Genomic DNA, 26,399 nt, shown 5'->3' on the forward strand with positions numbered 1-26,399 from the left:
CATGCCATGTTTTGTACTGTGTCCCCGATGAAGGGGCATAACCCTGAAACAAGTAATTCCAGTGGAGTTATTTTACAAATGGTATTAAACCAAAAAGCAAACATTTATTATATTGCAGCATACAAAATTCTTTGATGTAATAGATTCATTCGTTTTCATTTTTTCACTTGGTGATAATGCCAGTAAGTCTGTTGTTGTTCAACAGAATAACTTATCCAACGGATGAAGCAGTTATTGGGTTGAGACAAACCATTTACCACTTTGAGGAGTGCTTACAATGGTAATCTTTTATTTATTCATGTAAAACCTTTATCCTAAAAAAGGTACAAAACTTTTAGTAGCTGCTTAAAAAGTGTGACCTGGAGTTTGGCTTCAATTGGTTAGTCAAGTCCATCTAAATCTGCTAGTCTAAAACTACCCAGACTGACAATGCTGCTGTCTAAAGGTGTCTCTATTGCTCCTTCATCCAGAGTGTAGGCATCCTAATACAGGGAGTGTGTTACTGGCCAGATCACCAGGTGAAAACAAACCTGGTGATCTGACCAGAAAACCTGAAAAAAGAAAATTAATGCAGCCACCACATTAACGATTAGTAAGCTAATTTATAACATAAAATTATGTCGCGCTCCACTGATACTCACAAATATGAGTATATTATTGACCTTATGTGATCATATATCAATTAGTGATTTTCAAATACCAAATATTGATATGGAAAATATTCCCATAAATCATAAATTAAAGTGCAATAATAAAGTGCTCTAATATGTAAAATTCTTTAATATATAAAAATAAAAAATAGGATGGTGATCAAAGTTCAATTAAATTAAATTAAATATATAAGTTCAATACATTTAATCAAAAATAAATATAATCAAAAAGTCCACTCCGGGATAATTTTTCAAATAGTGCTCCTTCTCCTCTATGTGCTCACCTTATTTTTTGACCAAACCGTTAAGTAAGGCCAAAACAGCTTGTGTCCCTTATATGGACTAGTGGGTGATTTTCAGACTGTATCTTTGCTCCAGATGGATGGATGGATAGATGAATGTAGTAAAAATCTTTTTCCACAGGGGTCTTGTTGTCTTCCAAAGCCCTGTTTTGCTGGATTAGGATGGATGAATTTCTCCCTCTCTCCACCAGGGGTCTTTCCACTTCCTACTACTCCTCTCCTTATTTCTCCATGTATTGGTACCACGCAACCAAAAAATCAGATATAGTGCCTTACCCTCTTTAAAATATTTATTTAGGCTTCAAACATAAATTCACTCACATTTTAGAACATTTAAAATCACTTTGTATAATGTTATGGTATCCTCTGTGTGATCTCCACACTGCCTGTACTCGTCGGGTAATACTCCTTTAAGCGTTGTGACGTCAAAGCCCCTCCCCTTTGCGTTACACCGGTCACGTGGCTTCATCAGTGGGATTCCCGGTGGCGTAATAAGGAGAGGAGTAGTAGGAAGTGGAAAGACCTCTAGAGGAGAGAAGGAGAAATCCATCCATCTTAACCCAGCAAACAGGGCTATGGAAGACAACAAGACCCCCTGTGGAAAAAGTATATTACTACATTCATCTATCCATCCATCTGGAACAAAGATACAGTCTGAAAATTACCCACTAGTCCATATAAGGGACACAAGCTGTTTTGGCCTTACTTAATGGTTTGGTCAAAAAATAAGGTGAGCGCATAGAGGAGAAGAAGCACAATTTGAAAAATTATCACGGAGTGGACTTTTTGATTTTATTTATTTTTGATTAAATGTATTGAACTTATATATCTAATTTAATTTAATTTAATTGAAATTTGATCACCATCTTCTTTTTCATTTTTATATATTAGAGAATTTTATATATCAGAGCACTTTAATTTATGATTTATGGGAATTTTTTCCATATCAATATTTTGTATTTGAAAATCACTAATTGATATATGATCACATAAGGTCAATAATATACTCATATTTGCGAGTATCAGTGGAGCGCGACATAATTTTACTTAATTTTTTGATTAGAGCTACACATTTATATGGTATGTGTATAGTATAAGTGAACCACATGAATAATATTTATCGGTTTATAGCATAAATTAATTTGAATACACCATAGTAGCTCACAAGCACTGCAATTACTAATTTATAACATATTTTTTGTTTTGGGTTTATTACAGCTTTAACTACCCAGGATAAAAATGTGATCTTTTCTCTGTACCAGCTGTTGTGACGTTCTTTTAGTTCAATTCTCTGTCGTACCTGCAGTTTCCACTACAGAGTATCTATTTCTGCTTATATCTCTCCTTTTGCCAGCAGCGCAGCAAGAGTCTTTAAATTTTTACCATTTATACCTGTTCTAAGTGTTGTCTGCACTATAATGCATATATGACCTTTGGATATATAGAGTGCAAGGATCAGATATGCTCTGGTACATATGAAGTGTGGTACATTTGAAAATTCTATAAATAAATAAAATAAAAATGTAATGTATTTCAGGTTACCAGTGGGCAAACTCCAACACTATCCAGCTCAGGATTCAGACAAGAGGGCAATGGAAGCTGCTGCAGGATTTTGAAGGTACCTCTAGGTTCTAGCAGCTTTCATTTCTTTTTAAAAGACACAGTCTCATTAACTACAGATGCAATGATGTAAATAATAAATATATTCAATAATGCACATTAGCAAATGGCATTCAAAAAAATACTAAATAATAAGGGCCTCCTACATTTACAGCAGGATATTTAAAGAAGAACTATAGGCAAACCTTTTATATTTCATATTAGATAAGGTAAGGAAGGGTTATAACCCTTGTGAGGTTTTTTTTTGTTTTGCCATCTGTGTCCCATTGGGGAGATTTATCTTCACTTCCTGTCCCATAGCTAAATCAGGAAGTGAGAGGAACTCAATGCAAATTAAAGTGGTTTTAAAGGCTCAAGCTTTTTTTTACCTTCATGCATTCTATGTATGAAGGTAAAAAACCTTCTGTGTGCATCAGCTTCCCCCCCCCAGCCCTCCTAATGCTTACCTGAGCCCCCCTTTCGATCCAGCAATGTGCACGAGAGCAGCATTCTCCCCCCCTAATTGGCTAAGACAGCAGTGGGAGCCATTGGCTCCCGCTACTGTTAAACACAGCCAATGAGCCAATCAGAAGAGAGCGAGGGAGCAGGGCTGAGACGCATTCTATGCCTGAATGGACATGCAGAGCTGCAGCACAGGAGTGAGCCTGTTTGGGTGCCCCCATAGCAAGCTGCTTGCTCTGGGGACACTCAGCACGAGGGAGGGGCCAGGGATGCCAGCAGGTGACCTGAGAAGAGGAGGATTGGGGTTGCTCTGTACAAAACTACTGCACAGAGCAGGTAAGTATGATATGTTTGTTATTTTAAAAAGAACATCCTTTAATATCACTTTAAGGAAATCCCTTGGGAACCCCCAGGTCACCGGAACTAGTGATCCCATTGGAAGATTTCCCCGCTATTACTTTTCTGGGGACAACTCAAAACTTGGGATTTTCTTTTAGTTTCACTTTTAGTGATAATGGTAAACAGGACAAATATAAAGGGCAAATCTCCCTAATGGGAACACAGACAACAATAAAAACCTAATAGGTGTTCTAATCTCCCTCCACTCTTATCTAAAACTAAAAAAAAGTTTTGCCTTAGGTTACACTTTCACAAGTAAGTTGAAAAAGCAATTCTTAGTGCTTCTATAAAGAGTGACACCTGCTGATGGTCCAACTGAGGGCATAAAAAGCATACCTCTTAAAGCACCGATCCTGTTGGAGTCTAAAGGCAAAACGCCACGTTCCAGGTTCCCGTAGACATTGCTTTTTACAAGTACATCTTCTGGGAAAAGATGTCTAATTAAATATCTAGCAGACAGCTCTGGGCGAGGCTTTCCTTTGCCTATATATATCACTGAGAATGGTAACTGCACATTCCTCCAAGGTTCACCAAAACACTCTAAAAGGCAATAGGAACAAAAACTGTAAAAAACATAGCATGATAAGCAAGTTAAATATTGTATTTTGGTTTATCTAAAAGAAATACTTAAACACTAAAAAGTTTAAATCGAAAAAAAAAGTTTTTTTTTTCTTTTTAAATAAACATTTTTTGTAACGTCTAATTATATCCTTTATCACCCTCTCATTTTAACATTTCTTGCCAAATGTTATTTTCATTTGTCTTCTACCATTTGTATGCAAACCCTATTTATATTTTTCTATAGTTTTCTGTAGAACAATTTAAAAAACTTTATTTCATCTGTAAATAATCTCATAAATCTGTAAATAATCTCAGCATGCTTTCACCCAGGGATTTAGGGACCCGGTTATAAAGCTGTAGCATGGTCTTACCGCAGTCATACTGCTACTGTAAACAAAAGGCATATTTATAAAGCAATACATGGTAAAAAAAAAAAAAGGAGTCCTAGGAGAAGGAGAACCCAGTTATATGACGTGTAAAAGTTATATGATTGGACTCTCCTCCTATCACAGTGTTCTCTGCAAAGTGAATGAGTCGTAAAATACAGGCAGAGCATGTAGCAAGTACTGCGGTGTCCAGCAGAGTGCCCATAGTAATATCCACTCTCCTCCTAAATGGAACCCATGAGGATAGAAATATACAGTCAGCTCCATAAATATTGGGACATCGACACAATTCTAACATTTTTGGCTCTATACACCACCACAATGGATTTGAAATGAAACGAACAAGATGTGCTTTAACTGCAGACTGTCAGCTTTAATTTGAGGGTATTTACATACAAATCAGGTGAACGGTGTAGGAATTACAACAGTTTGCATATGTGCTTCCGACTTGTTAAGGGACCACAAGTAATGGGACAATTGGCTTCTCAGCTGTTCCATGGCCAGGTGTGTGTTATTCCCTCATTATCCCAATTACAATGAGCAGATAAAAGGTCCAGAGTTCATTTCAAGTGTGCTATTTGCATTTGGAATCTGTTGCTCTCACCTGCCAAGATGAGATCCAAAGAGCTGTCACTATCAGTGAAGCAAGCCATCATTAGGCTGAAAAATCAAAATAAACCCATTAGAGAGATAGCAAAAACATTAGGTGTGGCCAAGTATTAAAATGTGAAAGTTTGATTTATGATTATTATTCTGTCCCATTACTTTTGGTCCCTTGACAAGTGGGAGGCACATATGCAAACTGTTGTAATTCCTACACCGTTCACCTGATTTGGATGTAAATACCCTCAAATTAAAGCTGACAGTCTGCAGTTAAAGCAAATCTTGTTTGTTTCATTTCAAATCCATTGTGGTGGTGTATAGAGCCAAAAACGTTAGAATTGTGTCGATGTCCCAATATTTATGGACCTGACTGTAAGAGCTGCTTTGAGGTTATCATTTTACCATAGATTTATGTGGTGAGTCATCAACCCAGAAAAAGCATTTCAGACAAGAGCTCTCTGGCTGCATATCTCTCCCAGGCCTATGAAGCAATATATAATAAGCCAGAATAATGATGACAACCCTTACCAACCATCTTTAAAAACAAGACACCCCCCCCCTCATTATTTACAACACAGGCAAACTCAGTGCATAGACAAATTCTTCAAACTAACGTTATCTGCTGAGCATTGTCTAAACAAGAAATATTACCTATAGGATCAGAAGAATGATGTTTCATCGGTGTTCCAATACCTGGAGGTCCTGGAAACCGGTTATCCTTCTGTCTGTTCAACTGATTTGCTTGTAAAAAGTTGGTCTTTTCTGCAGTTTTCTGATTATTTTCAGTGATGCCTGCCTCATGATCCTCCTCAACTGCATCATCAGAATCCAGGCAAATGGAATCCTCAGGTGCTTGGGAAACAGCTTGATTAGGAAACATGTTTACCTTCAAAGAAGAAAAATTACCTATATCAGGGCTTGTTCCACCATGTGCACTAGGCTGTATTGGGTAGCTTTATCACAGAGATATTTTAAAGACAGGAGTACAATACAATAAGTACAAATATACAATGTATATATAGAGCAAAAAAAGAAATATAAAATGGTTTTCCAAACACACAGAAATAAAAGATACATTTAAAACTTACAGCAATTTTTTTGTTTTCTAAATGTAAACATCGAATCATGGCGTTAACATTTGTGGTACAGGTTTTCCAATCCTTTCCATATTCACTAAGATCACATTCAGGGAATATAGATGCCAAGAACTCTGCAAAACAAAAAGAACATTAACCAAAACTCAATAAACAAGTGAGACTCTTAACCCTTAATGACATGGTAACACATATATGCAGCATTCAGGAGGTGGGCTTTTAACCTGGGCACCGCATAAATGTGTTCTTGTGTTTGTGCTTGGAGCATGCTCAATCACGCACTCCCAGCACAGAGACCAGGCTCTCTCCAAGAGCCTTGGGTCTCCAACTAGCAATCGGGAACCGGGAGTCCAGGTTTCTGATCACCTGATTGCTCTGATAGCCTCTGATTGGCTATCACAGTGATCAGTCACTGTGCAGTCCACCCGTTTTTTTCTCTCCTCTGAATGGAGAGAAAAATACATTGTATTTTTCTCTCCTTGCCAGGGGAGAAAAATGTAAATAAACAAGTATGTGTAAAAAAAAATATATATATATTAAAAAAAAATAAAAATAAATAATAGCTAGACCATGGTCAGCGTCAGGGTCAAGGCAAGGGTCAGTGTATTTTAGAGAGGACTTTTTTTTAAAATGGCATTTTTTAAATTAGTATATCAGTGTCAGTATGTTTTGGGTAGGATTAACCACTTGCCCTCCAGAGGATTTACCCCCCTTCCTGACCAGGCCATTTTTTTGCATTATAGCGCTGCGTTATTTTAACTGACAATTGCGTGGTCATGTAACGGTGCACCCATATGAAATGTACATACAACAAATAATTTACTTCCTTTTTTTGGTGGTATTTGATCGCCTGTGTGGTTTTTATTTTTTGCGCTATAAAAACAAAAAAAAAAACCTGATAATTTTGAGAGAAAAAAAAAAACAATATTTGACATTTTGCTATTAAACATGTTCAGTAAAATAATTTAACTGCTTTCGGCCCGCAATGTACTGCAGCCGTGTGGTAGCTACTGGCAAAGCGACGTATCCGGCCTTTGCTCTGGCTGTACTAACACAAGGGGGCATCCCCCCCCCATGACTGCTGTGTCCGGCGGACACAGCGCAATGAAGATCCCCTTGATCAGGACCCGGTGATCATGTGATCGCATAGCGATCACATGATCACAATGTAAGCAAAGATGTTATGAATCAATCTCATTCATAACAGCTCTGCGTTTCTTCCTAGTGAGCTGTGATTAGCCCACAGCTGTCACATGACACAAGGGGCCAATCACAGTACCCTGTATCATGTGATCAGCTCCAGCCAATCACAGATCACTATCTTGAGCTGTCAAAAACCTAACTCATTGATGACAGATCATGAATGAGTTACAGGTGAAACTCGAAAAATTAGAATATCGCGCAAAAGTTCATTTATTTCACTAATGCAACTTAAAAGGTGAAACTAATATATGAGATAGACTCATTACATGCAAAGCAAGATAGTTCAAGCCGTGATGTGTCATAATTGTGATGATTATGGCTTACAGCTCATGAAAACCCCAAATCCACAATCTCAGAAAATTAGAATATTACATGCAATCAATAAAACAAGGATTGTACATAGAACAATATCGGACCTCTGAAAAGTAGAAGCATGCATATGTACTCAGTACTTGGTTTGGGCCCCTTTTTCAGCAATTACTGCCTCAATGCGGCGTGGCATGGAAGCTATCAGCCTGTGGCACTGCTGAGGTGTTATGGAAGACCAGGATGCTTCAATAGCGGCCTTCAGCTCTTCTGCATTGTTCGGCTCATGTCTCTCATCTTTCTCTTGCCAATACCCCATAGATTCTCTATGGGGTTCAGGTCAGGCGAGTTTGCTGGCCAATCTAGCACAGTAATCCCACAGTCATTGAACCAGGTTTTGGTGCTTTTGGCAGTGTGGGCAGGTGCCAAGTCCTGCTGGAAAATGAAGTCAGCATTCCCATAAAGCTCGTCTGCGGAAGGGAGCATGAAGTGCTCCAAAATCTCCTGGTAGACGGCTGCGTTGACCCTGGACTTAATGAAGCACAGTGGACCAACACCAGCAGATGACATGGCTCCCCAAATCAACACAGACTGGAAACTTCACACTGGACTTCAGGCATCTTGCAGTGTGTGCCTCTCCATTCTTCCACCATACTCTGGGTCCTTGGTTTCCAAATGAGATGCAAAAGTTGCTCTCATCAGAAAAGAGGACTTTGGACCACTGAGCAACAGACCAGGTCTGTTTTTCTTTAGCCCAGGTAAGACGCTTCTAAAGTTGTTTGTTGTTCAGGAGCGGCTTGACAAGAGGAATACGACATTTGAAGCTCATGTCCAGGATCCGTCTGTTTGTGGTGGCTCTTGATGCACTGCCTCCCGCCTCAGTCCACTCCTTGTGAAAGTCCCCAACACTTCTGAATGGCCTTTTCCTCACAATCTTCTCCAGGCTGCAGTCATCCCTGCTGCTTGTACACCTTTTTCTTCCACAATTTTCCCTTCCACATAACTTTCTATTAATGTGCTTTGATACAGCACTTTGGGAACATCCAACTTCTTTTGCAATTACCTTTTGAGGCTTTCCCTCCTTATGGAGGGTGTCAATGATGGTTTTCTGCACAACTGTCAGGTCAGCAGTCTTTCCCATGATTGTGATTCTTACTGAACCAGACTGAGAGACCATTTAAAGGCTCAGGAACCCTTTGCAGGTGTTATGGCTTAATTAGCTGATTAGAGTGGGACACTTTGACCCTAGACTATTGCACCTTTTCACAATATTCTAATTTTCTGAGATTGTGGATTTGGGGTTTTCATGAGCTGTAAGCCATAATCATCACAATTATGACAAATCACGGCTTGAACTATCTTGCTTTGCATGTAATGAGTCTATCTCATATATTAGTTTCACCTTTTAAATTGCATTAGTCAAATAAATGAACTTTTGCACGATATTCTAATTTTTCGAGTTTCACCTGTAGGTTCACGACAGCAAGCTTTGCATTGCAGGAAAAAAGATCTTTATTTCTCCTGCAAAGAAATTAAAACAAAAAAAAAAAAGAAAAAAGAAGCTGCCACTCACCTGCAAAATGTGGGTAAGCGGTTGGCAAGTTGTTAAGAAAAAAAAAAATCACTGATCCCCACCACAGTAGTACAATGTTACAATGGTAACATTGTACTATTCTGATAAAAGTATTAAAAAAAATGTAAAAAGTTTTTTTTTTTAAAAAAAATAACAAAAATATCATATTGAGAAATGTAAAATAAAATTTTTTTAAGGGTTTTTATTTTTGTTTTTTAACGAATTGCCAACCACTTACCCGCATTTTTGCAGGCCAGCAACAGCTCTTGGCAAAGTGACGTAATCTTGCGTCGCTTCCTGTTTTGGGGTGTGAACGTGCCTGCGCCCCCAGCTGCCCCCCCAATCAGTTTAGGGAGAGAAGATAGAACACAGCACAGAGTAAAAGCACTACATTTTACACGCACACGCTAGATTAGCACATATAATTCTTTGATCGCCCCTATTAACCCCGATTGCCCCGTCACCCAGCCAGTGCCATTATTACAGTGTATACCATTTTTCACTGATCACTGCATTCCTGCCACTAGCGACATCAGATAGCGTCAGGGTCAGTTATCGCCCCTCCCAGCCAGGGTCAGCTAGCGTTAGATTGCCTGCACACTATCGCCCTCATGCTATAGGTTGCAGATCACTGCCATTACTAGTATAGTGTTGGTACAGATCAATATAATGATCATGAACAGAACTATACTAGTGTCTCCTTTGTATAGAGTCCCCAAAAACGCAGTGTTAGCAGAATTGGCCCCGTTCGCTGCCAACATTAGCATTTAGCCCCTTCTCTGTTTTTCACAAAAGATTGGTATCAATTGATTGAGGGCCAAAGCAATTTATACACTCAATAATACATCGCCGCCCACACAAACTCAGCTCTTGACAGGCAATTCGCATGGAAACCTATCACAGTTTCTGAATTTAAAACTTTTTTGGGACTTACATTCAACATGGGCATTACAAGAAAGAATGAACTGCGGTCATATTGGTCCACCGATCTGATTCATCAAATGCCCATGCTCTCTGCTGCTACATATGTCCAACATGGACTAGCAATGTACTGATATGTCACTGGACTTTGAGTGGTTATACTGGGATGATGCCTGCAGCTACAGGCATCATCCTGGTAGTTTTTTTTTCAGCTGGCGGTCGGCTTTCATTTAAAAGGAATCCTAGTGGCCAATTAGCTGCTGAATTGTTTTTACGAGCAGCGGGAAGGGACAACCTCCTCTCACCTGCTGCCTTCCATACATTTTGGCCTAAATTTCTAACCAACTTTGAGTTTATTGAATATTTTTTTATAACCAAAAAGAGAAAAATATCTTTTTTTTTTAAATATTCTGTCTTTTTTTGTTTGTAGTGCAAAAAGTAAAAACTGCAGAGGTGATCAATTACCACCAAAGGAAAGCTCTATTTGTGTGAAAAAAGGGCATAAATTTCATTTGGGTACAGCATTGCACGATCACACAATTACCAGTTGAAATAGCACAGTGCCGAACAGCAAAAAATGGCCTGGTCATGAAGGGGGTAAATCTTCTTGAGGGCAAGTGGTTAAAAAAACCTAATTTCATCATAAATTTAGACCAAAATGTATTCTGCTAAAAAAAACTCCCAATACATGTAAATTAATTGGTTTACATGAAAGTTACAGCGTTTACAAATGGCAGTATATACACTGGGATTTTTTTTAAATTTTTACTAGTAATGGTGGTGATCAGCGACTTATAGTGGACTGTGGCGGGCATTCTGACACTGGGGGGAACTAACTTGTTTTCACTGACACTGTACTAATGGCACTGGGCAGGAAGGGGTTAACATATGGGGCGATCAAAGGGTTAACTGTGTGCTGTTTTACTGTGGGCTGTGTCTGTGCTTTCAACTGTAAGCACACTACAGGAGCTGACAGGGGAGAGAACTCTATTGTTTACATACAGTTCTCTCCCTCCATCGGTAACACTGCACAATCACCGGGTGCTGGCAAGTATTCACCGGCCAGGTCTCGGTGATTAACAGCCAGGACCACGAATAGCGGCGCGGGTAAGGCGTGCGCCCCCTACCCAGAAATGCAAAATCACGTATATATACATGTGATTTTGTGCACCCCTGCTGCCCTGTAGCATTATATCTGCTATAGGGCAGTGGGAAATCGGTTAAAAAAAAGCAAAATGCACTATTATTTCTGGGCCCTACAATGGGTACATACAACAAATAATATACACATACCATGCGGTTTTGCCAAGAGCCAGATAATATATTTTGGATTGATAAGGTATGATAATAGCAAGAAATATATAGCAAAATTTATTTAAAAAAGCAGTTGTAATCATATGTACAGTTTTACTAACACATGTCATGGTTGGAAAATTGGGTCTGGGCGTTAAACTTTGTTCTACCCTTGGTCCTGAAGGGGTTAAACTCTAACTAAGCCTAAAACTGTTCCCGTCTCCCCTTCTAACTCTTATACTAACTATCCTGTAGAAGGAAGATGCTTATACTTGAGGGCACTCTGGGCTGGACACATGATTTCCCCAAAAGCAGGCTCCACAGGAGAGGACAGAGAGCCAACAACAGATGGAATGCCTGGGCGGTGACGTCATCCATAAGCTTACTATGGAGCATCTGTTGTCAGCTGTCCCCCCTCTCCCCTGAAGCCAGCCGCTGGGAACCGATCACATGACCGGACTGGAGCGCCCTGAAATAGATAAGTATAGGCATCTTTCTTCTACAGGTTAGTATAGGAGTTCAGTCCTTTTACGCTTAGTTAGAGCCTAGAATTCCACTTTAAAATTACAAGAACCACAATTTAAAATGTTTGTAGCCTCTCTAGGTTTAACAAAATTAGTGTCAGTCACTGTCAACTATGTAGAGCAGCCCATTCATCTACTTTACCTTTCCAATTGAGTTTGTACTGCTATATTAATTCAGAAACATCAGTGACCCAAAACACTCTGTATTCACTGTTTATGAAGCTGCTAAAGCTTGCTTCCTCCCTTCTGTTGCAGACCCTGTATACCAAACTGAAGTGAGCTGGCTGATCTTATGATAACCAATGTACAGGCTGCATTCTGTGTCAGTCACAATAAAGCCTTTGCTGGGAGCTTATTGTCTGGCACTCGTTAAAGGGTTACGGATTGAAAATCTTACATATTTGACACCTCATAGCTGCATTAATGCATGTTTCTATTAGTAACGTCTTGTGGCCATTTGATCCACTTCAATACTTCGTATGATAAAATCAGCATTTCAATAAAATTTCTCTTCCTTATACTCTGTGGCTGAAAAAAAATGAAAAATGTTCACTAGGCTTTTCCACATTTAACAACATACGTTTCTTGAGTTACAAAGTACCTAGGGAGAATGTGGCAGTTTGTTTCTGCCACATCCCAGGCCATGTGATCACAGAATATCCAGTGAGCTCCATATGAGAAACATAGCTGCTGGTACCAGGATTATAAATGCCAATTAGAGTTATTTATCCAAAGTTTGAGTAGTGAAAGCAATGATGGTGAGCATTATTTTGTCCTCACATAATATGCATATTCCAAGTCACACATACCTCTTATTGCTGAAACCTTGTTCGCATCAAGCGTCATAAGCCCTTGCATCTTGCCTCCTGTAGCACTGTTCAGTAATACATCCTTAGGGAACAGGGCACGAACCAAGTAACGGGCTGCATACTTAGGTTGTGTTTTCTGTCTGGCTTTCACCAAAAAACTTCCAGGGATTTTGATATTTCTACTGGGGGCCCCAAGAAATTCTATAATTGATTAAAGAGAGTATTATATTACTATATTATACTAATTGTACTGTCTCCCTTTATATTATAAAGCGCTGCGCAAATTGTTGGCGCTATATAAATCCTGTATAATAATAATATTATATCAGCATTTTTTACATAATACAAAAAAAAAAAATTGACAGAGGGTCTAACCCTTTCCCACCACCATCTAAAACAAACAAAAAAAAATGTTTTGCCTACATACACACGATAAGAAAATATTATGAAAATTTCCAGACAAGGAAAAATTGGTTGCTTATCTGTTCGTTACTGTAGTGCTTTCCACAAGCTGATTCCAACTGTTTAGACAAAGAAAAAAAACAAAAACAAAAGGTGCAAGGTAGAAAATTGTTGTCGTATGTGATCACAATGTTTGATTTTCGCTCAATGTGTACAGTAATCATTTGGAAAAAATCAAATAGAAGAAAACATGCATGATCAGAATCAAAGAACGACCTGGAAGAAAGTGGCAAAGAACACAAAAATTGTACACAAGAAAGAAGGTCTAATAAACAGGTCCAAAAGAGAATCTACCCTCTTTTACCAAATAATCTACCTATATGTATAACAACAAAACTTTCCCCATATAATTGTATATGTAAACTAACACAAAAACATAAAGTCCAGTGTCCCAGTGATCAAAACCAAATCATAAAAGTCCAGTGTCTCGATAATCAAAAATTGGTAGAACTAAAAGAGATGTATTCCTTGCAGTGTTGATTGTGTTCAATGATTTTTGTGGAAAAAACCTCAAAAATAAAGAAACTCACAATAGTGCATTACCATAACATAAAAAAAAAAAAAAGTATATATATATATATATATACACCTATATATACACATACATGCAAACACAAATGTGTATCATAAATTGTGCAACACTAAGTGATATAAAATTAGTGAAACACTTGTGAAAACCTTCAAAATAGGTAATAAAACACTCGTGCTCAAAAAATATATAACATCCTGAAGTGATCCACTCAGTGAGATTCCTACCCACACGTGACACTTCTAGTGAGTAAGGCCAATATACCCTTACCAACAGTAGATAGAACCCACGCCTTAATAGTATAATTTGTAGAAATCCTCCAAAGGAACTTTCTCCTCCTCTCCTCCTTCACTTATTGTTAGGATGATGTTATAATGCCATCCACTTTCACAGGTCTATAAAGCATGACGTACCTCCATGTATATTCAGAGTAGTAACATTTTAATGAATCTGCTTGCATTTAAAATTAGAATTTGCGATATGGACAAACCCCACTATGTGGGGATTACCAGGCAGTTCCCACAGTTTCCCAAGCAGTTCACACACGAGTATCCAGCGATTCCCCAACAAAGATGGCCGCTGTAACACTTCCGGTTCCTGCTCCTTGCGTATGACATCACTTCCTCTTGACGCGTTTCGTCACATCCGGGACTTAATCATAAAGTCTCTCTTATGATTAAGTCCCGGATGTGACGAAACGCGTTCTACCAATTTTTGATTATCGAGACACTGGACTTTTATGATTTGGTTTTGATCACTGGGACACTGGACTTTATGTTTTTGTGTTAGTTTACATATACAATTATATGGGGAAAGTTTTGTTGTTATACATATAGGTAGATTATTTGGTAAAAGAGGGTAGATTCTCTTTTGGACCTGTTTATTTGATTTTAAGCTTTCAGGGGTTGAAAGTTTTTTCCAATTTGAAATCAGTGTAGGTTTAAGGGTGTTTTTGGATATCATTTTCACATTGTATTTATAAGAAAGAAGGTCTGCCTACGTAGGACAATGACATTTTGTACAAGTTGATACCATTGTCGGTTACATCATGATAAGCCACTTATTTGGGAAATTAGACGATCAAACGTCCAATTTTATCATAGTGTGTACTAGGCTTAAGTCCTGGTTCACACGTATACGTTTTATAGTGCATTTTACAGAAACGAAGTACAGTCCATTTAACATGGTTTCCTATGGGACACGTTCACATCCATGCATTTTTCAGCCACTGGGCTTATGAAAAGGGTCAGAGACTTTTTTAAATGCAACACGGTGCATTTTTGGTTCAACAGACTTTAATGGACATGTGGCAGAAACCTGTGTAGTATGTTTTTGATGCATTGTGGATTTTTTTTACCAATAGGAAAGTATTGATTTTAAGAGCCCATTTACACTTGTACGACTTGTCATGCGACTTCAGGGTCCAAAGTCACATGACAGGTCGCACCCCATGTTTTCCAAGGAGTACCATTAATATCTGTGCGCCTTCAAGTCGTTTTGACTTGAAAGTAGTACCTGCACTACTTTGGTCCAACTTTCATGCGACTTGAGGGCCACAGACTTCAAAGTAAACCCTCCAAAGTCACATGAAAGTCGCACCTAAATGATAAACTTGTGTGCAACTTAGTAGAGCACAAACAATCATATGGTGTGCTCTCTGACCCCTGTCCCAACCCATGCAAAGTCGCATTAAAGTAGCACTGTAAATTTGCAGTGCAAATTGAATGATTTTGAAGTTGCACAAGTGTTAATGGAGCCTGATGACACTTTGATGCGACTTTGGTTTGGTGCGTCTTTGATGCAACTTTAGATGGAAGCGACTTTTTTTTTTTTTGCTAATAGGCAAGTATGACAGTTCTGTTTATGTAGTGTGCCTTTAATGCCACTTTACACTCTGGCACTCAAGCAGCATTAAAGTCACATACAAGTTGCCCAAATTCAAGCACACATTAAGTCACATTTAAGTGCACCCATCCAAAGTCGCATCCAGGTTGCATCAAATTTGCACCCATCCAAAGCTACATCAAAGTTGCTTCCAAGTTTCACTCAGCCAAAGTTGCATCTAAGTTGCATTAAAGCCGCACTCATCCAAAGGCTCATCAAAGTGGCATCATAGTCAGTACTTTCCTATTGCCAAAAAAACAAAAACGCAAAATGCATCAAAAACATGTGTTCAAAAACCCAAAAAGCGCCAGAAACTAACCAAAAGCAACACGCAAAGGTGTGAACCAGACCTAGGTCCTGCTGCATTTGGGGCAGATTCAGCCACTGCGTTTGGCAACTGGCAAACTACTGCCTCCCTGCAGCAGTCACCGCACTGCAGCTGTTAAATGGAAGTAGGATCAGCTGGAAGACCAAGACTGACTGCCAGGTGCTCTGCTGATGAAGAAGAGTGCACTCTGCATGTTAAAGGCTCACAATGCATATCAAATCTGAAGTTTAATTGTAAAGTAAATCTGTAGAGAAAGTGTAGTCACTGACACTGCTGGCCTACTCTTCTGAAAATACCAGTTTCCTTGCTGTCCTCTTGATCTAATGACTCTCCATATTTTCACACTTGTTGCACCAAGTTAGTGGGCCTTAAAGTACTAAAATCAAAGACAGTCAGGCAATTAGCATTTTCAAAAGGAGGTAAACAATGACCCCCTCTATTAATAACTCCAATTATATCAAAATAGTGTAGAAAGTTCCAGTAGTTACTGTAGGTCACTCAGTTGTAGAATATCAGGGGAAAAAGGTGCAAATGTCTTTATTTACTATCACAGGGGTACACCATCTGATGTTTCTGTTACTAGGAATCCCTGGGTAGTATAAGTGTTGGATACACAACCAATAGCATACTTGCATCCAACAGTATTTGGGTCTCACAAGAGAAGTCTTTGAGTAATGAAGCTACCCAGCTAAACTAGGGGCTGCTCAGCCAGCACTCCCATTGCTTCTGAAATTGTCCTTGCAAGGGCCCTAAAGAATGGGTGTGACTATCATTAGCGACATCCTCCTTTTCCAAAAACCCAAGTATACAAACATAAGGGTCATATTTAGTAAAAAACCTGAAAAGAAGGTATGATGGCAAGATGTTTACAGTAGGTAAGGTTGCTTATACCAGTCAAAACACCCTTCTGCACATTATGGATGATTTTATTATGTGGGATGCATTCATGTCCTACAGTATGCATTTCAAGGCTGAACTTTCAGATTTTACTACAGAGAACCTTTAAAACTTTGCAACTCACCATAAATTGGGACTGGTTGAACTGATGATGAAGGTAATTCCTCACTTGTGATAACGTTTCTCTGCACAGTTACATGGGGCACCAAAACAGGCTCAATTTCCTTAAAGTTTTCTTTTGCTGGTTTAGAACACACAGATGATGCAGCCAGAGGAGTAGTAATGATGGGTGGTGAAGCACAAGTGCTTTCAGGTAAGCTTTCAATCTTTATGTCTCTGTGGTCATTGTTTGTTACACTGATGACTGGATGCAAAGAGCGGGTTGACACAATAGTTGGTAGAGGTGGACTTAACCTTTGAGTCTGTTGAGGTTCCCTTGGAATTGCTCCTGTATGGACAGATTTAAAGGCTAGACTGCCCTGGAGCTGCATGTTTTCCTCTTCCATCTTGTTTGGAATGCTTGGTGGAGGCCGTGCAATTTTTGAGGTGAGAAAGCTTTGGTTTAGCTTCTGTAGTCTCAATTTTGTTTGAGGTATGGCATGAGGACCTCTTGGGGAAAGGTTAATCGGCCGCTGGAGGTAAAAACCAACACTAATAACATGTAAGCTCACCACATAAAACTAAACATTTCAAATAGTCAACAATTTCCTGCGGGGATAAACACACATTATGACTTCTCAGCCGTTTAGAAGCGCTTAGCATTTTTTTTTGCTGCAAAACCACTCCAAAAAAACTCTGGCAAAACAATGTGAACAATGTGAAGCTCTAGATGCTGAAGCTCAAAAAATGCGAATAGCCCAAAGTATTGTGCATGGACACATATGATAACATTATTTAGCTTCTAGAAGCAGAAACAAATGCTAATAAAAAAGTCTAGAACAGCAATGGGCAAACTACGGCCCGGCGGACCTTTTAATCCGGCCCGCGGAGCTAGGCTCCCGCTAAGCTCCTCTCACAGTCCGCCCTGAAGACCGGTGTAGCATGAAAATCTGTCTCCTATGAGGATCTGTCCCCCTCGACGTATCTGCGCATGTGCCGGAGATCGCCGATCGGCTGCTAATGCCTGAAACTGGCACATGCGCAGATACGTCGAGGGGGACAGATTCTCATAGGAGACAGATTTTCATGCTACACCGGAACGGCGCAGGAACACGGCGAGAGGAACGCGCGGAGCAAAGGTAAGTGAATTGACACTGGGAGGACTTAATATGGGGGATGAATTACTATAGGGGGGATGAATTACTATAGGGGGGATGAATTACTAAAGGGGGGATGAATTACTAAAGGGGGGATAAATTACTATAGGGGGGATGAATTACTATATGGGGGATGAATTACTATGGGGGATGAATTACTATATGGGGGATGAATTACTATATGGGGGATGAATTACTATGGGGGATGAATTACTATATGGGGGATGAATTACTATGGGGGATGAATTACTTTGGGGGATGAATTACTATATGGGGGATGAATTACTACAGGGGGGATGAATTACTATAGGGGGGATGAATTACTATGGGGGATGAATTACTATATGGGGGATGAATTACTATAGGGGGGATGAATTACTAGGGGGGATGAATTACTAGGGGGGATGAATTACTATGGGGGATGAATTACTATAGGGGGGATGAATTACTATAGGGGGGATGAATTGCTATAGGGGGGATGAATTACTATATGGGGGATGAATTACTATATGGGGGATGAATTACTATGGGGGATGAATTACTATAGGGGATGAATTACTATATGGGGGATTAATTACTATGCTTACTATGGGGGAATATTACTATACTTACTATGGATGACACATACACATCATTCATCTACTCTTGGTCCGGCCCCGGGTCCAATATATGAACCCATTGCGGCCCTCAAGTCAAAAAGTTTGCCCACCCCTGGTCTAGAAGCTTAAAAAAACATTAGTGTGCATGGAGCCTTAAACTCTTACACTACATTTACACTCAATTACACTCCCTTTATACAAGCATTCCTTATATGAATAATTAAAGATACGTTTATTACCCTTTTTGAAACATATACTCAAATAAAAATATCAACTGACTAAAGGGCTGTTACCTCATCGTTACTTGGGCAGCCAACAACCCCAAAACATAGCTGAAAAACATATTCTTTTCTGACTCCAGTTCTGATCCCCAATCCAAATATAGGCAGCAAAATACAAAACAAATTTCAAGGATCCTCTTCTGTTATTTTATAGTTTACAGAGAAATGTTTATTGTGTATTTCTACTTTTACAGGCAAATTTAATAAAACCCCAGTATAGCCCTTTGACTGTCCCTGTCTGTCCCAGGAGGCGTCAATGAAATTAGCTATCATATGTAAATACGTTTACGTCATGCAGCAATAAAACTGCATTACTTTTATTATTAGGGAAACTGCTATGTTTTTTTCCAATTTACATATGTGAATGTGTGCCTACGCAGAGATGGTAGCAGCTGAACTTCTGCACCTTTCCCCAGTGCGTGTAAACTGTTCTGTGACTCTGGGGGAGGAGTGTTGGTTCCCAGGATCCAACCTGGCCACTCAAGATGGCAGATACCCTCATTGGTCTGTCCTTTCTGAACCGTATCAGCTGTGTAGGAGGAAGTGACACCTCTCAAAGGACTGGGGAGAACCATGGGAGGTAGGACACAAGGATATGATGCAGGTGCGGGCATGTGAGGAGGTGTTGCCAGGCATGTGAGGAGGTGTTGCTCTCTGACGCACAGGTTAGGGGTGAAGCCTACGCCCCCACCAGTAGGCCTTAATTTCCACCTTGCTGCAGAAGTGACATCACAAGCCGGGCTCATGAATAACAGCAGGGGGAATATATAAATACCCTCTTGTGGGTCCCACAGACAATCAGCTCTGCTGTTATATATATACACATACATATACCCCATATACCTAGGATATTTAATTGAGCACAAATAAAGTTCTTCCTATTGGTTTTGCCCTAAACAACAGTCCCAGTTTTTCATGTGGCCCCTTTGGCCCCTTGGGAAAATGAATTGACCACCCCTGTTTTAGAAGTTTCTCAAGAGGAGGTGTCATGGTGAACTGCAAGGTATTTAGAACAATGTTAGAGTGAGCCTGTCCCAAGCCTGTCATCATTATTATACAATGCAAGAAGCCCAGCCTCTACAGGTTTAACCCTTTGTTAGGACAGACACTATTCAAATCTAGTAATAATTAATAATGAAGATTGCCTGCACAGTACAGATGGGGTTAGTTATGGAAAACACAGCTGCCCAGCTCTCCCATAAAGTGAAGTAGGTAAGCTTTTTATCTTGTGCTATATGCTGGGTGTCCAATGTGCTCCTGTACCTTTAAAGAGGGGTGGGCTCCCTCAAGTTCACCTGTCCTTGGTCTATCCATTAAATACATGTGCCACTACTATGGGGGCTCTCAAAATTTGTAGAGTTAGGACCACAGAATATCGGGATGCCGTGACGTGGCTCTGTGTCTTATGTATGTATTTGCAAATGTGTGCTAAGTAAACCCGTTTTTAACACATACTGTTAGAAAAGTTAATTTGGTTGTTAGCAAGCTGGCTGGCAAGTTGAGCTGGGAATGTTCTTCTTTTTTTTTACATGCGTTGCCTGTCCATGTGTTCCTTGCTGTAAAAGCCAGTTATAGACTGGGGCAGTGGCTATTTTTTTTTAAAGGTTTTTTATCTTGCTACATGGTCCAGAATAGATCATCTAGAAAAGTAAGCTACAATTTTAAGTTATGCTATGTGAATGGAGCAAATATAAATTAGGTGCTATCCCAATTTGGCTTCAGAAGTGGATATACACTTTAAAGATGAAGTACACCAAGTTTTTTTTTATTATTAAAAGTCAGCAGCTACAAATACTGCAGCTGCTGATTTTTAAAAATCAGGTACTTACCAATCCATGAAGTCTGGCACTGTCTTCCTACAGCCAGTTCTCCAGTACCACCATCTTGGATTTGGAAGCCAGCTGTGACTTCCTGTAGAATCACAGTAGGCTCACCACTGTGCAAGCAAAAGATTGCAGGGCGCCTAGAGACTGGTTCTGCAGCCTCCTGAACTCTTGGAGATGTGTGACATTTCCCAGAAGGCTGTGGGTGGGGAGGAGAGCGGGACATGGATTGAGGAAGGTAAGGATTGAGGAAGAGGGAACAGGTACCAATAAAAAAAGCATTTTCGTCACCCGCTTCCCTCCCCCCCAAAAAAAACCTTGCAACTCAGTTACGGGGTGAGCGAATGAGCAGTACTTCACTATTTGATTGAAGTTCCACTTTATTGTAAAGCTTTCAATTGAAAAAAATTGTAAAAAAAAAAAGACCCTAAATCTAAGATAAAATTATGGTAATCAACAAGCTATGTGAAAGATCAACTAAAAAGCATGTATTTGTCACTCACCGGTTTTAAGTGTGATTTCATCTGAGCATGATGTAGCTCTGAGACTTTCCTCTGGAGAAGATCCATCTTCTTGTCTAGTTTCTGAACTATGTCATACATTGCCTAATAGGACACAATGGCATCAGAACTAAGTATACAATTCTAGGCACATATATCTAAATGACACTAAAGAAAGAAAAAAAAGATACTGTATTTATCTGAGAAATTGCATGTACATTTGTTCTGTGTGAATGGAGCCTAGATCAAATGTTATTAGGTTATTTTCCCTCCAGGTCAAATGGTATTCTTTATATAGGATCAAAGAAATCAGGAAAATACCACAAATATGGCCTGGAGAGAAAACCGCATTATAATATTCTTTTTTGGCTATATTCGCATAAAGCAAATGTACATGCAGTTTCACAGGACGCAATATAAAATGTGGGTAATTGCGAGCGCATAAAAAACATAAGCAGCCAGCATAAAAAGTTAAACCTCTACACCTCTAAAAGATAATATATAATATATGCAGCGCTATAATGTAATTCACAATAAATTATGATGAATAGTCATAAGAACAAAGTGAGCGCTACTGAGGCGTGTATACGGTGATGATGTGATAAGAACGTCTTATAATGACATATCAATACACAAAGGACATAACGAATAAATAATGTGACAGAAGTGAATTGTTCATTCAAAAATGTAATGCAGGTCCAGGTGAAATGGTGATCAGTGCTCCTTGCTGGTGAACTTCAATGTTGAGGACTAGTAAAATTATCCACTTACCAGAAGCGCATAAAATATGTGCATGTAAATGATGTATCCTTTAAGGGGTCATCTGGGTCTGGACATGGGCTGAGGGGTCATCAAGCGCAACGTGGACACACAGGATGATACTGCTCACACACAGGTCACACTCTGATAACCTAACCTCCAGAAACAGCTCCAAGACATCAGCCAATAAGAAGCTCCAGATTTAGGGAGATCTCCACCTTTGGGGGCTCGTAATCAACAAGCCAAAAACAAATGGATGTCAATAATGTAGTATTTTTATTAGAATAGGCGAAAATCCAGTAAAATAGGCAGTAAAACTCACATGTGGTAATAAGGGTAAACAAAGATGGCCGCCGGCCTTCCTTGTGGCTGTGTGCGGCGTGACGTCACTCTGGTAGGCTCCTCCGATGCGTTTCATGCACCAGATCCCTTTGATAACGTGCTGGTGCACGAAAATACTACACTATTGGCATCCATTTGGAGGTAATGTGAGCAGAGTGTGACCTGTGTGTGAGCAGTATCATCCTTAGTGTCCACGTTGCGCTTGATGACCCCGCAGCCCCTGTCCAGATGACCCCTTAAAGGATACATAATTTACATGCGCATATTTTATGTGCTTCTGGTAAGTGCATAATTTTACTGGTCCTCCTCAACGTTTTTTGGCTGAAACTGTAATCAACGTTTTTTGGCTGAAAAAAAACCCCCCATGACTAGTGGGTTTCTAGAGGAGTTTTTTTAGCTCGTAAAAACGCTCTATCGCAAAAAATCGCAGTAAAACGCCACAAACCAGTGTTTTTGGACTTTTTTTGAGCAAAAAAAGTAATAAAACGCTAAGAACGCAAACGTGGAAAAGTGCAGGAAAACGCTGCTAAACGTTAATGCAAAAAGCTAAAAAAAGCTGAAAACTCATGTTTTTAACGTGGCTTTACACAGCTAACGTTACCAGCGTTATCAAAATGTGCAGTGTGCATGAGGGCTTATTGTCAAAGCTTAACTGAAAAAATTCAAAAGTTAGAAGCTGACTGGCTACCATGAACCAGATTCTGAGTGCACAGTTTTAGTAAATCTTACCCTACTAAAAGTGCACTCACGCTTTAAAGTATATGTAAAGCCTTATCAATGAACTTCTCTTTTTTGGTCTCCTGTTGGGTCTGCTAAAAATACCATTTTAAATACATTTAAAAAGTGGCTTTTGCCATTCATTCAGAGCTGTCCTATGTCCCCTACATATTCGCTGTGTTATCTCAAGCAGTCCTCCTATTCTTATTTTGGAGTATAGAATGATTAGCATTTAGCATGAATGGCTAAGTAGTTTAGCAAAGGACAACTAGGAGGACAATACTATTGTCCACACAAATGATTGTCTACCTACAACATGGCTTAAAAAGCTGAGTGCATTTCTGCCTGATCAATGGGTACTTTTATGTACTTGGAGGGTATTTAAAGAGATAAAACGTGTAAATGTGCATGTATTATTATTTTTTGTATGACATACACTTTAGGGTAAAAATCAAAGATAATTGAAAAAATGTGCTCAATGAAAAAACACTATAATTTCCAAATTAAATTTAACATTTTTTAAAAATTATTTATAAATCACAGAACAGTGTCAAGTTAAAAGAATATTTAGCCAGAGTACACCCATAAGGATACAGGAATCCAAGTTTGTTATATATATTACAATTCTGTTCTTAGGGTTTAAACATAACACTGACTAAAACAGTTTTGATTACTGGTAAGTAATACAGCCATAAACACAGGCATAATCATTTGGGCGTAGAGGTCTCTGAGAGGCCAAAGAAGTATGCACTGACTGCCCTGGGACAACTTCTTCATAAAGAACTGCTTTTACTGTACATTTTAGATTAATCTGAAATGTTCAACTGAATGGTTTCTATACCTGGCAGTAGTAGAGTACATCTGTGAGTGAAGGCTGTTGATCTCCAGAATAAGATATATCTGACTTGATGCTTGCCTGTTACCAAAAAATATAAATACAATTATCAGTAAAGTGATATTTTTGTAGCTTAAAGTGAACCTCTGGCCTTCTAATTGGTACCTGCCAGTAGTGCTTTAATGCAACCATCTCCAAATACATTTTTCTTTCACTGAATGAATGCCATAGTACAATGAAAATAAGTAAAGTTATACTACAAGAAACAAAAACACATCTCTCATAGGTGTGACCTGACCCCTCAGGCTCACCTAATCTCTGGAAAATAATATACCCTTTAATCTGCTGCCAACAGAGAAATGTGAACACAGCATGAGAGACGTGGTTCTTGGTTCCAGTAATAAAGCACTCATGACTTGAACAAAATTAGAGTACAGGTGAAACTCGAAAAATTAGAATATCGTGCAAAAATTAATTTATTTCAGTAATGCAACTTAACCACTTGAGCTCCAGAGGATTTACCCCCCTTAATGACCAGGCCTCTTTTTGTTACTCGGCGCTGCACTAATTCAACTGATAATTGCGCGGTCATGCAATGCTGTACCCAAACGAAATTTACGTCCTTTTTTTCACACAAATAGAGCTTTCTTTTGTTGGTATTTGATCACCTGTGCGCTTTTTATTTTTTGCGCTATAAACAAAAAAACCACGAAAATTTTGAAAAAAAACAATATTTTCTACTTTCAGCTATAAAAAATATATCGTAAACTCAAAGTCAGTCATAAATTTAAGCCAAAATGTATTCTGCTACATGTTTTTGGTAAAAAAAATCCCAATAAGTGTATATTGATTGCTTTGTGTGGAAGTTATAGCGTCTACAAACTATGGTATAAGTACTGCAATTTACGCCATTTTTCTGCTATACAGCACTGCGCTAGTTTAACGGACAATTGCGCGGTCATGCAATATGGTACATAAATGAAATTTACATCTTTTTTATTCCCACAAATTGAGCTTTCTTTCGGTGGTATTTGATCGCCTGTGTGGTTTTTATTTTTTGCGCTATAAAAACAAAAGGCTGACAATTTTGAGGAAAAAAAAACAATGTTTTGGACTTTTTGCTATAAAACATGTCCAGTAAAAAAAAAAATGCAAAAATCAAATTTAGTTATAAATTTCTGCCAAAATGCATTCTGCGACATGTCTTTGCTAAAAAAAAAACCAATACGTGTAAATTAATTGGTTTACGTGAAAGTTATAGCGTTTACAAATGGCGGGAAAGATACTGGGATTTTTAGGGGTTTTTTTTATACTAATAATGGCGGCGATCAGCGAATTATGGCGGCGATCAGGGACTTATGGCAGCGACCAGCGACTTATGGCGGGACTGCGGCGGACATTCTGACATTGGGGGGTACTGACTTGGGGTCCCCAAAAACACTAATACAGTGATCAGTGCAAAAAAAAAAAAAACTGACACTGTACTAATGGCAATGGGGAGGAAGGGGTTAACTTTATTTTGCAGGGAAGGGTTATAGGAGTGAGGGGAGTGTTTTACTAGGGGGCGGGGGTGTGTGCTGGACGGGACAAGGCTGATCGAGAAAGAGAAACTGTTCTTTCTCGATCAGCTCATCCTCGAGCTGACAGGGAAGTGACAGACAGCACAGCTACTGCAGCTGTGCTCTCTGTCACTGTTTGCCGCCGATCGCCGGGACATAGCCGCTAAGGAGCGGCTGTGACCCGGCAACTGACATCAGCGGCGGTGATCCGCGGGACAGATAGGGCAGCGGCGCGCCTCGTGCGCGCCCCCTATTTGTTTACAAATAGGTTTTGCCTGCGAGTGCTGCCCTGCCGCCGTATATATGTACAGTGGCAGGGCGGTAAGTGGTTAAAAGGTGAAACTAATATATGAGATAGACTCATTACATGCAAAGCAAGATAGTTCAAGCCGTGATTTGTCATAATTGTGATGATTATGGCTTACAGCTCATGAAAACCCCAAATCAACAATCTCAGAAAATGAGAATATTGTGAAAAGGTGCAATATTCTAGGCTCAAAGTGTCCCACTCTAATCAGCTAATTAAGCCATAACACCTGCAAAGGGTTCCTGAGCCTTTAAATGGTCTCTCAGTCTGGTTCAGTAGGAATCACAATCATGGGAAAGACTGCTGACCTGACAGTTGTGCAGAAAACCATCATTGACACCCTCCATAAGGAGGGAAAGCCTCAAAAGGTAATTGCAAAAGAAGTTGGATGTTCCCAAAGTGCTGTATCAAAGCACCATTAACACCAAAGCATCTGAAACTGATTAACAACCCCCTCTGCTACTTAACTGACCGGATCAATATCCCAGGAGTTTAATTGACTTAATTGATGCTATACTCTGATTAAAAAGTGTTCCTTTAATTTTTTGGAGCAGTGTAAAATTGAATTCTAAATGGTAACATATAGCAATAAATACAGTAAGGTATAAAAGTGAAATAAGATGATGATTCCTACTT

The 26,399-nt window shown here is 39.3% G+C and overlaps 1 protein-coding gene across 1 annotated transcript in view; it reads right to left on the reverse strand.

Moving 5' to 3' along the window:
* The window catches only part of BEND2 (BEN domain containing 2), a 67,497-nt gene that overhangs the window by 12,720 nt on the left and 28,378 nt on the right, over window positions 1-26,399 (reverse strand). The window contains exons 4-10 of the mRNA XM_089676560.1: window positions 23,904-23,978; window positions 21,248-21,349; window positions 16,910-17,417; window positions 12,686-12,886; window positions 6,051-6,172; window positions 5,614-5,848; window positions 3,749-3,952 (exon numbers count right to left, since the gene is read on the reverse strand). Coding sequence (XP_089532686.1) covers window positions 3,749-3,952; window positions 5,614-5,848; window positions 6,051-6,172; window positions 12,686-12,886; window positions 16,910-17,417; window positions 21,248-21,349; window positions 23,904-23,978 — 1,447 coding nt within the window. The remainder of the gene's footprint in view (window positions 1-3,748; window positions 3,953-5,613; window positions 5,849-6,050; window positions 6,173-12,685; window positions 12,887-16,909; window positions 17,418-21,247; window positions 21,350-23,903; window positions 23,979-26,399) is intronic.

The sequence above is a fragment of the Staurois parvus genome, unplaced genomic scaffold (genome assembly GCF_062004578.1).
Source record: "Staurois parvus isolate SC_StPar_1 unplaced genomic scaffold, SC_StPar_1.0 ptg000172l, whole genome shotgun sequence".
Taxonomy (NCBI): Eukaryota; Metazoa; Chordata; class Amphibia; order Anura; family Ranidae; genus Staurois; species Staurois parvus.